General features: G+C 37.0%; 2 protein-coding genes across 4 annotated transcripts in view; one reads left to right on the top strand and one right to left on the bottom strand.

Annotated features, from left to right (window-relative positions):
* Window positions 1-13,791, top strand: part of LOC132701543 (uncharacterized) — a 32,122-nt gene that overhangs the window by 333 nt on the left and 17,998 nt on the right. The gene's annotated exons all lie outside the window — the stretch shown is intronic.
* Window positions 58-13,791, bottom strand: part of LOC132701542 (RNA-binding protein Musashi homolog 2) — a 100,676-nt gene continuing 86,942 nt past the window's right edge. For all 3 annotated transcript variants that reach the window (XM_060669568.1, XM_060669567.1, XM_060669565.1), the window contains 3 exons: window positions 11,614-11,970; window positions 7,935-8,200; window positions 58-4,221 (listed from right to left, as the gene is read on the bottom strand). In XM_060669568.1, coding sequence (XP_060525551.1) covers window positions 3,990-4,221; window positions 7,935-8,200; window positions 11,614-11,970 — 855 coding nt within the window. In that variant the 3' untranslated portion in view covers window positions 58-3,989. The remainder of the gene's footprint in view (window positions 4,222-7,934; window positions 8,201-11,613; window positions 11,971-13,791) is intronic.

The raw sequence follows: 13,791 nt of genomic DNA, 5'->3' as shown, positions 1-13,791 counted from the left end.
AATTTTAATCTCAAATAACTTTTATTAAGTAATATAAATTAAATAATGTAAGGAGTATTTTGTACATTGGTTACAGTTCTTTCCTCGGAATGTATCGTTCTCGATATAGAGGTAACTACGCTCGATAATTTTTCATTTTTTGATACAGTTTATTTACAAAACGCGGCGAGTAATCTTCAAATATACCTCTGATATGATCGATTATAAGCAAAAAAAAAATCGCTACTACGGGGCGTCTACGCTTTATTTTATAAAAGTTTCGCTACGTTAACTATTTCAGGTAATTTTTTTATTGTTCAAAATTGATAGATCACTTGCGGATCAATTTTACTTGGAAGACAAAAAGGCATTTTCAATATATAGAATGGTCTTGGTTCTCATAATGATGAGGGTCCCTTTTTTATGTAAGATCTCTGTTAAATACAGAACCTTGGTCGTTCCATTGCTTAGAAAAAATAGTTTTCTCAGTTTCGGTTGCATTCTGTACGTAACAGCAGGCAATTCCGCTGGTACTTTTTTTTCCAGCCTAGTTAGTAACTAGAGGAATACTTACAATAAACCTCTGGCGGCACACGAACATATCAAATGGCAAATTAAGCGATTGAATTTAGTATTGTATTGTCAAAGTTAGTATCACAATCGCCAAAAATTTTTTAGGTTGGGGTCGTACTCCCCTCAAACATTAACATTGCAACCGGCTCACGCATTACCTTCGTCATGCCCTTCGTAAAGCCAAAAATCAGGAACACCAACTACCAACAACGCTATGTATAAAACCTCGCGTACGACTCTCTGAACGAGATCGATCGGAACACATCATCTACCTACCTAAAAACAGACCATGCACTTTACAAGTATTTACTACGAGGCGAGACGCTCCTGTTTCTTCGGTTGTGGGGTTTCTTTTTTTTTATTGTTCTCTCCGCCATTTCGTCACGATGATAAGGCACGGGAGACAGCTACAGACACAGACCGTGCAGTGTGAGTGACCAGATTTATCACAGTAAATGGTGGTTAGACTAGACTACGACATTATTGTACAGCTAATTTTCAAACATAGCTCGTATCGTTTAAAAAAAAAAAGAAAAAAACGCTGTCCGGAATTTCGCGTTTTTCACTTCGACTCGAAGAACCAAACGAAAGAAAACAACAAACTTGAAAAGCGTATTAATAGGGATTGATCAAGCAGTAACTTCTACTTTAATGAAACTACTTTATTCGTAACTGCTCTACTACAAGTGCAACTGCGACATCGGTAGGCGTACTACTTAGCTACACACGGATAATACATTCTACATCCACTAAATCGCTAAGTAACTATCATGAAAACCGTATAGTTGTCCATTTAACTACAGAAACGCTTATTACGAAGTACAACGTCTAAGAACGCCTAGTGTATGTGTGTTTAAGTGTGTGAGTGTGACAAATTAGTCATCGGATAGTGTACCTTAGTCGCCTAGTAGTTGCTCGTGTGTTTGCCGACCTATGCGGTTCTATTTGGAAACGTGTTACCAACCAACGCGACCCTCTCTCACTGAGAAAACTCCCGTCCAAGTATTTACAGGTTTACATCTTAAGACTTAACGCGTTTTGTTATAAAAAATAGAGGGTTCGTTCTGCCGCGTTCACAACTCTTATTGCTTCTCAACTGGGTTTATATAATAATGAATACGGGGTGGGGGGAGTTGCGCGCGCCGCTCCGCCGCCCATTTATAGTAAACGGTTTGGCACTGCCGAGCGGAACAACAACAATATGCGGGAGTATGGGAGCGCGGCGCCCTCCCCACCCGCCAACCTAAAACTAGTGCCTAAACTAAGCCCTTAAGGTATAAAAAACGTTATAAATACTTTAACACTAGCGTTATTGGGTGACGTGGCGACGCCAGGGGCGGATTCCGCCCATTGCTTTGAAATAACCAAGTATTGCCAAGGGGTGTGAGGTCAGTAGTGGGGTAGGGGGTAGGGAGAGGGTGTCGCTCTAATCGCCCTGTTTCGCCACGTCACCGACACAGTCAGGCTACAGATCACATATATTTTATAGTTCATATCCGTAATTCCTGTCCTTGAATATGTATTCGTAAAACCCCCATTTTATACAAGGTGTTTCGTAATAAGATTCTTGACGGTGCGATTCCTTGGATGATTTTAAGATAAAAAAGTTTATATCAAGGCAGGTCCGCAATCGCTCCTTATATAGAGAGGGCGTGAAAATAGTAAAAAAAAAATGGATTTTTGCCCCATTCTCACTGAGCCCACAATTTTTTTCGAATGAACTTACTCACGCCGATGTAATTTTCTAAAATAAATTACATTAAAAAAATATATGAAAAAGCATTTGTGTGCATATCGCTGTACACTTATGATTTTAAAAACTGGCCAACCCAAAAATATCCAGGATTTCATAACTATAACTAAATAACTAAAGAAAAATTTACAACGCAACCTTGAAAAAAAGTTCTTTTCCACGACTCCATGATATTAGTAACAATAAATTACGATTTTTTAACTTCTAATTTGATTCTAATGATTACATAAGATTTTTATTTCTTTTTGATTTTTTGCTTTAAACGCGGTATTAAAGATTATAAGATTAAAAAAAGTTTCCGTGCATTTTGCGCCTCTATCAAATTTCCACCAATTATCTAACGCAGTTTCGATGAAAATGACGTAAAACCGTTGTTTTTATTACCACACCCTGTATATCAAAAGTAAAGCGGACCTACATTGATATAAACTTAAAATCATCGGAGGAGTTAAACTCAGGATTAGCATCTTATTATGAAACACCCTGCATATAGAAATGAAATTGACACGTCGTCTCTTGTTATTCGAATGGAATGTCTCGATTTTAAAAGAAAATGTCTTTTCGATTACGAAGCGTTAGAGGAACGACAATGCGTTTTAGCGGGCGTTTCGACGTCTCACGCAACCAACATCAGTAAAAAAAATACGACACGAGAAATGGTGGATTGGAGTGTTTTCTGTAGGGCCTCGTTAAGACCACTAATTATTCAAAGGGTTATTTATTTGTTCCATTTTTTTTTACTGACGAGCCTAGCGGACAACCGAATCGCTGATTCACGGTTGAGTGTTTTTTTTTATTGGAAAGGAAAACTGCCAAAGGCAAGTGAGGGCAGAGCTGCTCTATTCCTAAGTACTTAATTATAATAATACTTTATATTTACAATGAGTACACTATATATACTGTTTCTTTGAAGGAATGCGGGGCATCGGTGGTGCCGTACAATTTTTGAGAGTCGAACGGCAGCTGCCTACGCTTATCAACTATATTATGAGATCGGTCAAACGACAGAAAATTATGTTTTGGGGTCGATATCATTCGATATTTCCGAGCATAGAAACAGTAAAAATAATGGCAAACGGGTGTATCACGTCCTGCGATAATTGATAATTACTTACTACTAACCCTAAAATTAATAATAATAAGACTTAAGTAAATCATAGAATACTAAATGGGATGAGCGACACATCGAACAGATATGTCTCGAGGATTGAAACGCTGTCAGTCGTCAAGCTACAATCAGTAACGAGTTACTTTGGTTCTTCCTTGTCTTTTTTGTTTTTTGTTGAAAATGTTTTTTTTTAAGTACATCGAAACACAACCCGACGAAGTGAACGGTTCGCGCCGTTTTATTGCCGAAAGTGAGAGACGCCAATATTAACATAATACTGATTTATTGCGAGTTATTGCTAAATGCCTGACGGCGGCGGCACTGTCGCAAAAGTGAGATTCCTTCCGTACATAGTCGCGTAAAACGACCGATAGATAATCCTATTTCGTATCACATTTAAAATAATTATTAAGTAGTAATAGTAATAGTAGGCACACGTCCTGTAATCTCGTGTGTGTGTGTGTGTGTGTTTGAAATACTCGTCAAGTTCGGTAGGACCACAGCTTTTTTTTTTTTGATAATGTCTCCGGTAAAATATTGAAGTTCGGAACGGTGTGAGCAAACGGGGTGGGTAGTTCAAACGTACATGCCGACGCCGTACATGGAGCCCCAGTCCACTCCCTGGAAACTCGACATGTCCACGTTGGTCAGGTTGTAGCCTTGGTAGGGGCTGTGCGCGACCTGGGGGGCCGCCATGGCCGGGGCGGGAGCGCCCGCCCCCGGCGCGGGGTTCGGATTACCGCCGGACGCGGCGGCCGCCGCCGCCCCTATGCCGGCACTTACCGCAGAAATTGGATAAGGCGCGTATCTGGAACAAAACAACATTCTTAGTCAAATCTAGGGTGTGTCCCACTTAAGAACTGTACAGCCTTGTAAAACCTTTGTTTTATTTTTTTTTTTGTTGGATAGGTCTCTGAAAAGTCATGTCCAACTGGATTTTTAAAAAAATGAATTGGCAACAAATTCTTATTCAGGGGTACTTACAACCTAACTATACCAATTTTTATAATGTTTCGATACAGGGTGTTTGAAATAGCGTTTACGTCCCGCTTAAGGCTGTACATTGTTGTAAAATTTTGATTACGGTTTGATTTTGTTTTTTTTTTTGGATGTGTCGGTCAAAAACCTTATGTTTCTTATTACACCAAGCTGAAGTCATGACTAACTGGGACTAATTTTTGATGTCAAGTGTCAAAGAATTCTTATTCAGGAGTACACAAAACCTAACTATACTAAGCTTAAGCACTATTCCTGTAGAACAGTTGTTTATGGCTCAATTTTATTCTTTCTTTTTTGCTGGAGAGATCTTACTAAGAGAAACGGTTTTTCCGTATACCATCGACTAAAGTTTTTCGAAGCGGGAAATCGAGATTCGTGTTCAGAAATACCTAAAAGTAACTGAACGAATGATAAAAGAATGATAAAGCTTTAAAAAAATAAATATTGTAAACCTTGTAAATAACGATTATTTTGTATGTGATTTTAATATCATACAAATTTTAATTATACCAATTTCAAATATAATGATAAAAAAGACTTTAAAAGGGACACTGTTTTTTTAGTGCGTTTTTGAAACGAACAATAAATAAAGAATTTACGAAAGTGTACAGTTTATAAGTGTACTATATAAAGACATACCAGTGCCGCCCACAAAGATATTAGAAAACCACTCGTCTTCCCACTCTCTTTACCATGCAACGGAAAACGAAGCGTTGATTTGAGGAATAATTTGGTAAAATACGCGTAAAAGAAAATTTTTAAAAAAGTGCATGGTGTATCAGTGCCTAAATAAAGAGGGTAGCGAAAATGTTTCGAGTTGGATTAGGAGTATGAGTATACGGAATGAATATGCATCAGTTGAAATAGTACTTAAATTGTCATGAATTGTAGGGGATTTAGCTTGATTGGATGGATAGAAATCCTTGACGTGTATAGTTAGCTTAGCCAATTAGCATAGAGTGTATTGATTGGAATAGTTGTATCCAGGGAATTTCTTTGTTCGTTCATTAATGACAGTTCAGCCTTACATAAAGGGATATGGCATGGGAAATTTTTGTTTTTTTGTTTTACGTGCGCAAAAGTTATATAAACTATATAAGCTGTTTACTGTAAATTATTTTGTTTTCTGTCATAACTGTTTTATCCATTCCACATTTGCATTTCGTCAGAATCACCCAAAATTTATATCAAATATAAAAAGAGTAAACCCATAAATACAACTTAACCCCAATTAAAGTAGATACGACCGTTCACGTGTCATGTTTTTTTTTAATTCTAGGCGTTAGTCAGAGGAGTTTTTATTTTACTTAATCTTAGGAAACATACAACAAAATTTTAATTGTGTAAGTTTGTTAACAATTTGAAACTAATAAATATGCAATAAAGGAAGAAATGTGACAAAAAAGGTGTATACCAATGTAAGGATTTTGCAGTAACATAATAGTATATAGTAATATAGTAGCACATAGTAATCAGCGGTACCATATACTAATGTTGTGTTATGTACTCTGTTTAATATTTTGCTTAATTCTACCAACCAACAAAACACTATTCACACATTTCATTCAATTCGTTAATTTTCTTAATATTTATTTGAATTGGGTTTCCGGTTTCGTTTTTGTTATTTTACATGTAACATCTAGAATGCCATAATTCTAAGATTTTTCCATAAGTAAGCCAGAACAAAAAAGACACAACAACTTACTTAACGCCTTAAACTTAAAAAGCATCGCCTTAAAAAAAATAATGCAGTTTTTGCTAATCGATTTTTCAAACTTTGATCAGTTCCTGAACGAAAACAGGAATGAAACCCCCAATATCCACAACTTTTTTTTATTCGGATGTTATTCTGATACGCAACCCTCTTTCAAGGAACTTAACATTAATCTTAATAACCAAATTCTACTAATCCAAAATGAAAAGTCTCAGAGAATAATAGATCATAATTTAAAATGGGATAAACATATTCAAGTTACCAATAAACTGTGTTTAAAGAACGAAAGAATTTTTTTAACGTAAAATATCTAAAAATTCTATATTCAGCTCTCATATAACCGCATCTTACCACCTACGGTATAAATAACCGGTGGTGGAGTTTTTGCAACTCATTTATAACACCTGGAAATTGTACAGAAATTGCTACTTAGACTAATTTTAAGGAAAGGTAAACATTATCCATCAGACGATCTTTACCGGCAGTGTAAAATTCTAGATTTGCGTCAATACAAAAAAAAACAGAGACACTATCAGACATCGATCACCTCCCACCATACCAGAATAAAAAGTCACACAGTCCGCCTACTGAAAGTTAGTTTTGGTTAGCCCAACGCCCATTTCTCTATATAAGTCCCAAAATACACGCCGAATTGCTAAACGAAATAAAAAAACATTCGTTGCTAAGCACTAATAGAGAAAAAAGTAAATGTTATTGATATAAAACATTAGTATTGTACTCCATATTCAATATTCTTGATTCGTCCAAATCTGACATTAGGGATATAACACAATCTATCTTATTCATAATTTTGATCAACCCCGAATTTAACACATTAAACTACACAAGTTATACACTAATTCCATAAATTTCCAAGTAACAGACTTGTGCGGTTGAAGTAGTTTTTTTTTGTTTGCTTTTCAATAATGTAATATTTGTATTAATTCATGTAACTAGCCCACTAACAAGGTGTACATTTTGTGGGTAATCGTTTATTTGTTTTTGTTTCCTGATTATTTCTTTCACACAATACACCGTGATCTCCCTCAAATTATTAAATGTTTTATAGAATTGCGTTTTGAATGAGGAGTAAGTAATCATAATGTTTTTTGATCTAGTCTAAATAACAAAATTGAGGTTACTTCAGGTGAAACCAGAAACTACATTAAATTATTTTAACAATACAATTGTTCACAACCCTATCGACTAACCGAATCGCATATTTTCGTGGGCAGTAATTTGATTGCGGAATTAGATAAGAGATAGACGGTTACTATTTAAGAGATAGACCGAGTGGGTTACTGACAGATCAGGCATAATACATTTTATATATGGAATTTTCCTTTTATTCTTACTTAAGAATAGGTAAAGAAGACGAAGATCCCGACTTGTGGTTAAGACAGGTTAAGAGATTAATCAATGCGAAGAGTATCTGAGACTGATCTGTACAGGACATATAACGCACAATACAATAGGGACAAAGGAGTATATGAGTTTTTAATATCAAATATCTATAAAAATAAAATTGACAATATACAGAGCAATCGTGGAATCAATAATGACACGCGGATCAGAATGGTGGCAGCTAAATGAATCAACGAGGAGGAAAATAGATGCTGTAGAAATGGATTTTCTGAGAAGAACACGTCGCATATCTAGGTTGCAAATCGAATACACAGAACAACTGTACGAATTGAAACAAGACCGTTGCTATGGTATTGGCATGTTAGACGAATGGAGGAAAATAGACGGCCAAGGAAAGTTTTGATTAGTTACTGAATATTTTTTGCTCGTCTTGCGGAACCTACCTGTAACTTGCGAGATGGGGATACGCCCCGAACAGTTTTCCGTATCCGGCCACCGCTGCCGATTGGGCCTGTGCGGCCGCCGCCGCCGCCGCAGCTGCCTGTACCGGCGTCAGCGGCTGGACGGCCGCCAACGGATTCACCGCCGCCACCGCGCCCGCCACCGGCGCCGCCATCCTCATTCCCAAACTGGTCAGCATCAGTCTTTTGCCCAACAGCTGGGCATTCGCCTGTACCGTCTCCTTGGGCTGCGCCTTTTTGCATTCCACCTGCAACGATCACCTCGTATAGTCTGTTTGTAGGAGGGTAACGATAGAAAGATCTTGAGGTCTTTTAATTCGCCTTTATTTTTATTTATTTAGACACTCTCTATCCGATCGACATACTTGGATACCTTACATTCTAAGATTGACCTGCTAACTATCATAAATCAGAACCACCGACTTGTGGTTGCTAAAGCTTTTAGTTCCTTAATATCCTAACCAAAACTAAAACGTGAGATAACTCTAAAAAAAAATTAGTGTTCAATGTAGGACAAGATGAAAATTATCGAGCGTTTGACCCGCGGAGAAAAAAATTCTGCCGTAGCAGGAAAACAGGACAAAATCGAAACTAGTAGTAGTGTGTGGTATGTGGTGTTCAGTTGATTACGTACAAAGATGGCGCAAACGGCGCTCTATATCTTGTGGGAAAGCGGCCGCTGTTCCCGAAACTGTGTGTGATCATTGATTAAAAAATGTTTGGCCGAAAATCAGGGAAGGATACCAAGACAGCGACATATTCCATACTATTTTTCAAAATCACCCCGGACAAGACTATGAGATTTAAAGGTGAAAAATGCACTGGCCGGATTGGTAAAGACTTTGCTTGTGACATACGAGAACATAAAAGCGTGGACGACAGGTGAACCGTTCAAAAAGATTGTCCGCAAATGGAATTTGAAGTTTCCTGCGCTAAAGAGAAAGATTCTGCTTGTACTGGATAATTTAAAGTCAATAAAGCTAGTGTTTCTTCCGGTCAATACCACAGCTATTCTCTCCAACTTTGATATCCATTTTAGAGAGATTCAAGTTTTAAATATTGCACACGTCTACAGTCGTTTTGATGCTTGAAAGTTGTTGCTAGGCATGATTTTTAAATGAATTGATTTTAATGAAATTAAATGTGATTTGACCACACTGGATATTAGATTTCTCTGCAAAGCAACAGCGTCGGCGCGGAAGCGTCAATAGAGTGTTGAAACATGTTTATGCGCAGTTCGGGTGTATTGGTCGTCGTTCGCGGTTGTTGACTTCGTTGATGCGAATTTCTAGTATCCTAGAAAATATAAATATGAAAGAATACATTATGTGAACAATCAAAATAACTGGCAAACTATAATTACTTCTTTTGTGAAAAATGTATACCGCCCCTATTTTGACGATCAGGACAAGTCTTGGGCTCCTCATATCGTTTGTTCCGTTTGCACATTGAAACATTAAGAAAATGTAAAAACGTAGGGTGATACTCTCTTTTGTTACTGGTGAGGCTTTAAATGCTTCTACTAAAATAAATTGAGATCTGAAAATAATTTCGGAGGTATCTGCGGCTCACGTCCTCTGTTTGAATACTAACAAAACGCAAATGTTATTATTTGGAATTAAGAGGGAAGATATTGTAAAAAACGGTGACTTGCGGTTTTCTAGGCATGTTGGCTCGGTGTTACTAAAATTCTTCATCGTATATTCATAAACATTTTCTCAGTAAAGAAGTCAAACTTAAACTCGGTGATATGTTACTTTTATCCCATATCGCTTATTGCAGTCTCGTCTTATTGGCCAGATAAGGAGATTGGCGGGATAAAGAGAGACTCCAAAGACTTCAGAATGCTCGTATTCGTTTTAGTTACAATCTCAGAAAGTATCAACATATTATTATATACAGTTAGCCACCTTTGTTTTTTTTTACTAAACTCCAATAAGACCCCGTCGTACTTGTTTTATAAACTTTGCAGAGGAAATGATATTCATAATCGAGACACCCGTCATTGTTCAGTAACTTTCCAGAGATATTTTAGCTATAACGCAGTTAAATTACTTAATGAAATACCTTACGCTATGATGTCTCTCCCCACAATAAAGTCCTTCAAAAACGTGTTAATAATGTTTATTAGGCCCGCCAGTATCTAGCAAAAGCGTATGAGTTTATGATGTCCGTCTAGTCCTTGTATTTGCAATGTATATACGGATGTGTTTTGTTGACAATTATGGTGTTGGTGCTCTTGTTCTTGTTCATTTTCAATAAAGGCAGATTATTATTATTATTAAAAGTTTAATCTTTGGTGTTTTTTGAAGCTTTTGTATGACCATAGCCTAGTTCCTAATGGACCAGATGTACCGATACCTACCCCTCCAGAGGAACTAGAAAAGAATCAGAGGAACTTAATTCAAATGACACAGATTTCAGAGAGCTCGAAGTGTTTAACCAGAGCGAATTAAATGATTTAATTTGAGATTTGCACCTTGCAAAAGATGCATCCGAATTGTTAGTGTCCAGACTTCTTGGCCCAGGATCGCGAAAGAGTTATGTCAATATTTTACTCAGGAAGGACCGCTAGTGTATTGGAACAATAATCCTGACATAGTTTCAAAATTAGGAAACAGAGCTGCATCAAAAACTGGAACGTATGAAAATTTAGGACTTCTTTTGAAGAAAATAAATTATCAAGAACATCAGTGGATGCTTTGTGGTGACCTTAAATTGCTGTGCATGATCCTAGGAGGAATCAGGAGGGTGGGAGGGGGGGGGGGGGGCGTATAAAAAATTTCGGGCAAGAGACAAAAATTGGACTCAAACTGAATAGCTCTCTGGAACAAGTCTTACACCAGGTAGCAAAATTGTATTAAGAGATAGATTAGTTGATCCCAAAAAAGTTTTGCCGCCTCTTCTTGATATCAAACTTGCTTCAAATATTTGTGAGAGAAATTTCCAGCCAAATCTGACGCCAAGATAGAAGAAGGTATTTTTGTTTGAACATGCATATGCAAAGACAAGGATTTTCAAAACACAATGACCAATGTCGAGAAAACCGGCTGGGTTTCATTTCAAGAAGTAATTGGTAAGTTTCTTGGGAACTCTAAGGACGAAAACTACGAAAGTATTGTTCAAAATATGTTACAACACTTTCATCGTCTAGGTTGTAATATAAATTTTTTTACTGAATAAAAAAATAAATTATTTTAGAAATATTGTTTTCTTTTTCTTATTGCTTGCAAAAAAAGCTTTCTTGACACAAATAAATGCATAGAATTTTTGAAATCAGTCTGTCGTTATAAACGATATCTACTATTAATACAAACGTCTTTCTTTGCGATATCCTCATATACTAGTATAAGTTAACTTTAAGAAGACTTAGTTAAGATTTGCAACACTCGAGCCATAGCGCCACATACTTGATATCTATATTTAATTAGTAAATGTATATCCGACTACAAAACTCACGAATATGTATGTGTTCCAAACTTGCAAATAAACAGTTTTCAGTAGTATGTGATGGAAGATCTACCAGTTTCCATTTACTCAACTGTTATAAATGAATTCCTCAGATACAAGGTGTGATACGTGACTTTATCGATTTCCCAGTCTCATAAAACCGCCACCGTTAATGCCACACCCCTTCAAATCCCGAAACGTCGCAACTCACCTTTTTGTTCTTAATGGTGTGGAAATGGATTTCGCACACGCGATCCACCACGTCTTCGTTCTCGAATGTGACGAATCCGAAACCCCGATGTCGCTTGGTCTGCTGGTCCATCAGCATCACCGTCTCTTCGACCTTCCCGAATTGGCTGAAGTAAGCTTTGACCTCGTCGGCGGACGTGTCCTGGCTGACGCCGCCCACGAAGATTTTCTTCGTCTTGTTGGGCTGCTTGGGCCTGTTTTTGGGCGTCGCGTGTTTCGGATCGATCTTTTTCCCGTCCAGGGTGTGTATGGGCACTTTTAGCACGTTTTCGACGCTCGACGGGTCCGAGAACGTGATGAACCCGAAACCGCGGCTTCTCTGCAAATAAACACCGGGTCACACCTTTGATGATATTTTGACACTCACTTACAGGGTAAAAGTGTAAATATAAAAGTTTGAAGATTTTTGCTCTATTATCTTATGCAAATGTCAAAAAAATAAATGACGACCCCAACCTGTCAAAATAACAGCAACATCATTTTTTTTAATGGAATGTCCTATTTATTATTAGCTTAAATCCCAGATCTTCCGTTCCTGATTTCAAAAACATATAGTTTATTGACATTTCATTTAGGCGTTTTTGAGATATTTCAGTTTAAAAATAATTTTCATTCGATTTGTGGATAGTAGCCGTCTTGGCTTTAAAATGGTCAAGTTTGCCTTGATAGCAACCATATTATTTATGTTTGCATACCGAGGAAGAAAAACGCCAAATAATAAAATTACATTATGCAAACAATAAAAATATTAATAATTAATGCTGAACATGTTCCACATAACCTCCATTATTTTCTATACATTGGACAATATTTCCTATTAATACATGAAGTGATAAAATCAGAATTTTCTTTGTTTAGATCTTGTAAAACGATATTAAGTTTTTCTCTTGTCACTCTTAAACTCGCAGGACTATTATAATAAATGTTATTTTTTAAGTGTCAAAAAAAAATGCCACAAGGATTCAGGTCGGGGTTGTTGGCAGGCTATTTGATAGTTCTTTGCCTACCTACCCAAAGTCTATATTTATTATTTAGGTAATCGGTAACTGGTTGGACATTATGTAGAGGTGCGCCATCTTGAATCCATATTAAATTTAAATAATTCCTAACTGGCACACTTCCAAACAACTGTTCTGTTGCAGATAAATTTAAATATCGTTGACCATTCAAGGAACCTTCGTATATAATTGGTCCGAAATCCATATTGTTTAACATACCACACTATACATTGGCTGACGTCCGTCCTTGCATTTTGCCTGCATTTCATGTGGATTATTGGTGGACCAAAAATGTTTATTCTTCCTAATAAATACACCTGCTGGTGTAAACTGGTCATACCTCATTTCCATCTTCTTGAGATTTTTACATTTCAGTGCAAAATTCGATCCTCTGCCTTTTATTCGTCGGTTAAATTTTGCAATGAAAGAAATTTACATGGGTGATATTTTAGTGTTATGGTTGCTATCAAGGCAGACTAGGCCATTTTTAAACAATATGGCTATTGTCCAGAAATCGAATGATAATTATATCTACAATTTTAGCTAATAATATCTAGGGCATTCCATTTAAAAAAAAATCATGTTGCTGTCATTTTGAGAGCTTTGGATCGTCGTTTGTTTTTTCTGACATTTGCATAAGGTAATAGAGCACACATCTTTAAACTTTTGTATTTACACTTTTTTTCTATCTTTCAAAATTAACGCTGTAGGTGGGTGTCAAAATATAATGAATAGCCCAGTACTAAAGACGGTCTCATTATTTAATAAATCATCCCTACCATTCGCAGAGGAGAGGTGCAGAGGAGCCCAACAGCTGAACGTTGATTAATTGCTATGCGAATGACCGGAACGAAGGATATTGATTTAATGTGGGCTTCTATTTTAACGTATGAGGAGACAAGAAAAAAAAAGTGCGTTTTTGATGACCTTCCTTGTTTACCTCAGCAATGGGGCTTAGCTCCTTTCTCTGAACACCACTTGCGTGATCGGTAGCGGTTACGGTTACATAGCTCGTGATTTGCGGAACCAAGAGATTGGTCCGCGATTTGCCACACAAATTCATAATTCTCGAGATCTTTGGTAAAATATGGCGGAACCTGACAGTATGTTCGTTCAGACAGAAATAGGCAGAGTGCTAGACG

The sequence above is a fragment of the Cylas formicarius genome, unplaced genomic scaffold (assembly GCF_029955315.1).
Source record: "Cylas formicarius isolate icCylForm1 unplaced genomic scaffold, icCylForm1.1 PGA_scaffold_4__25_contigs__length_36172078, whole genome shotgun sequence".
NCBI lineage: Eukaryota > Metazoa > Arthropoda > Insecta > Coleoptera > Brentidae > Cylas > Cylas formicarius.
This window is presented reverse-complemented; position numbering and strand designations above follow the sequence as displayed.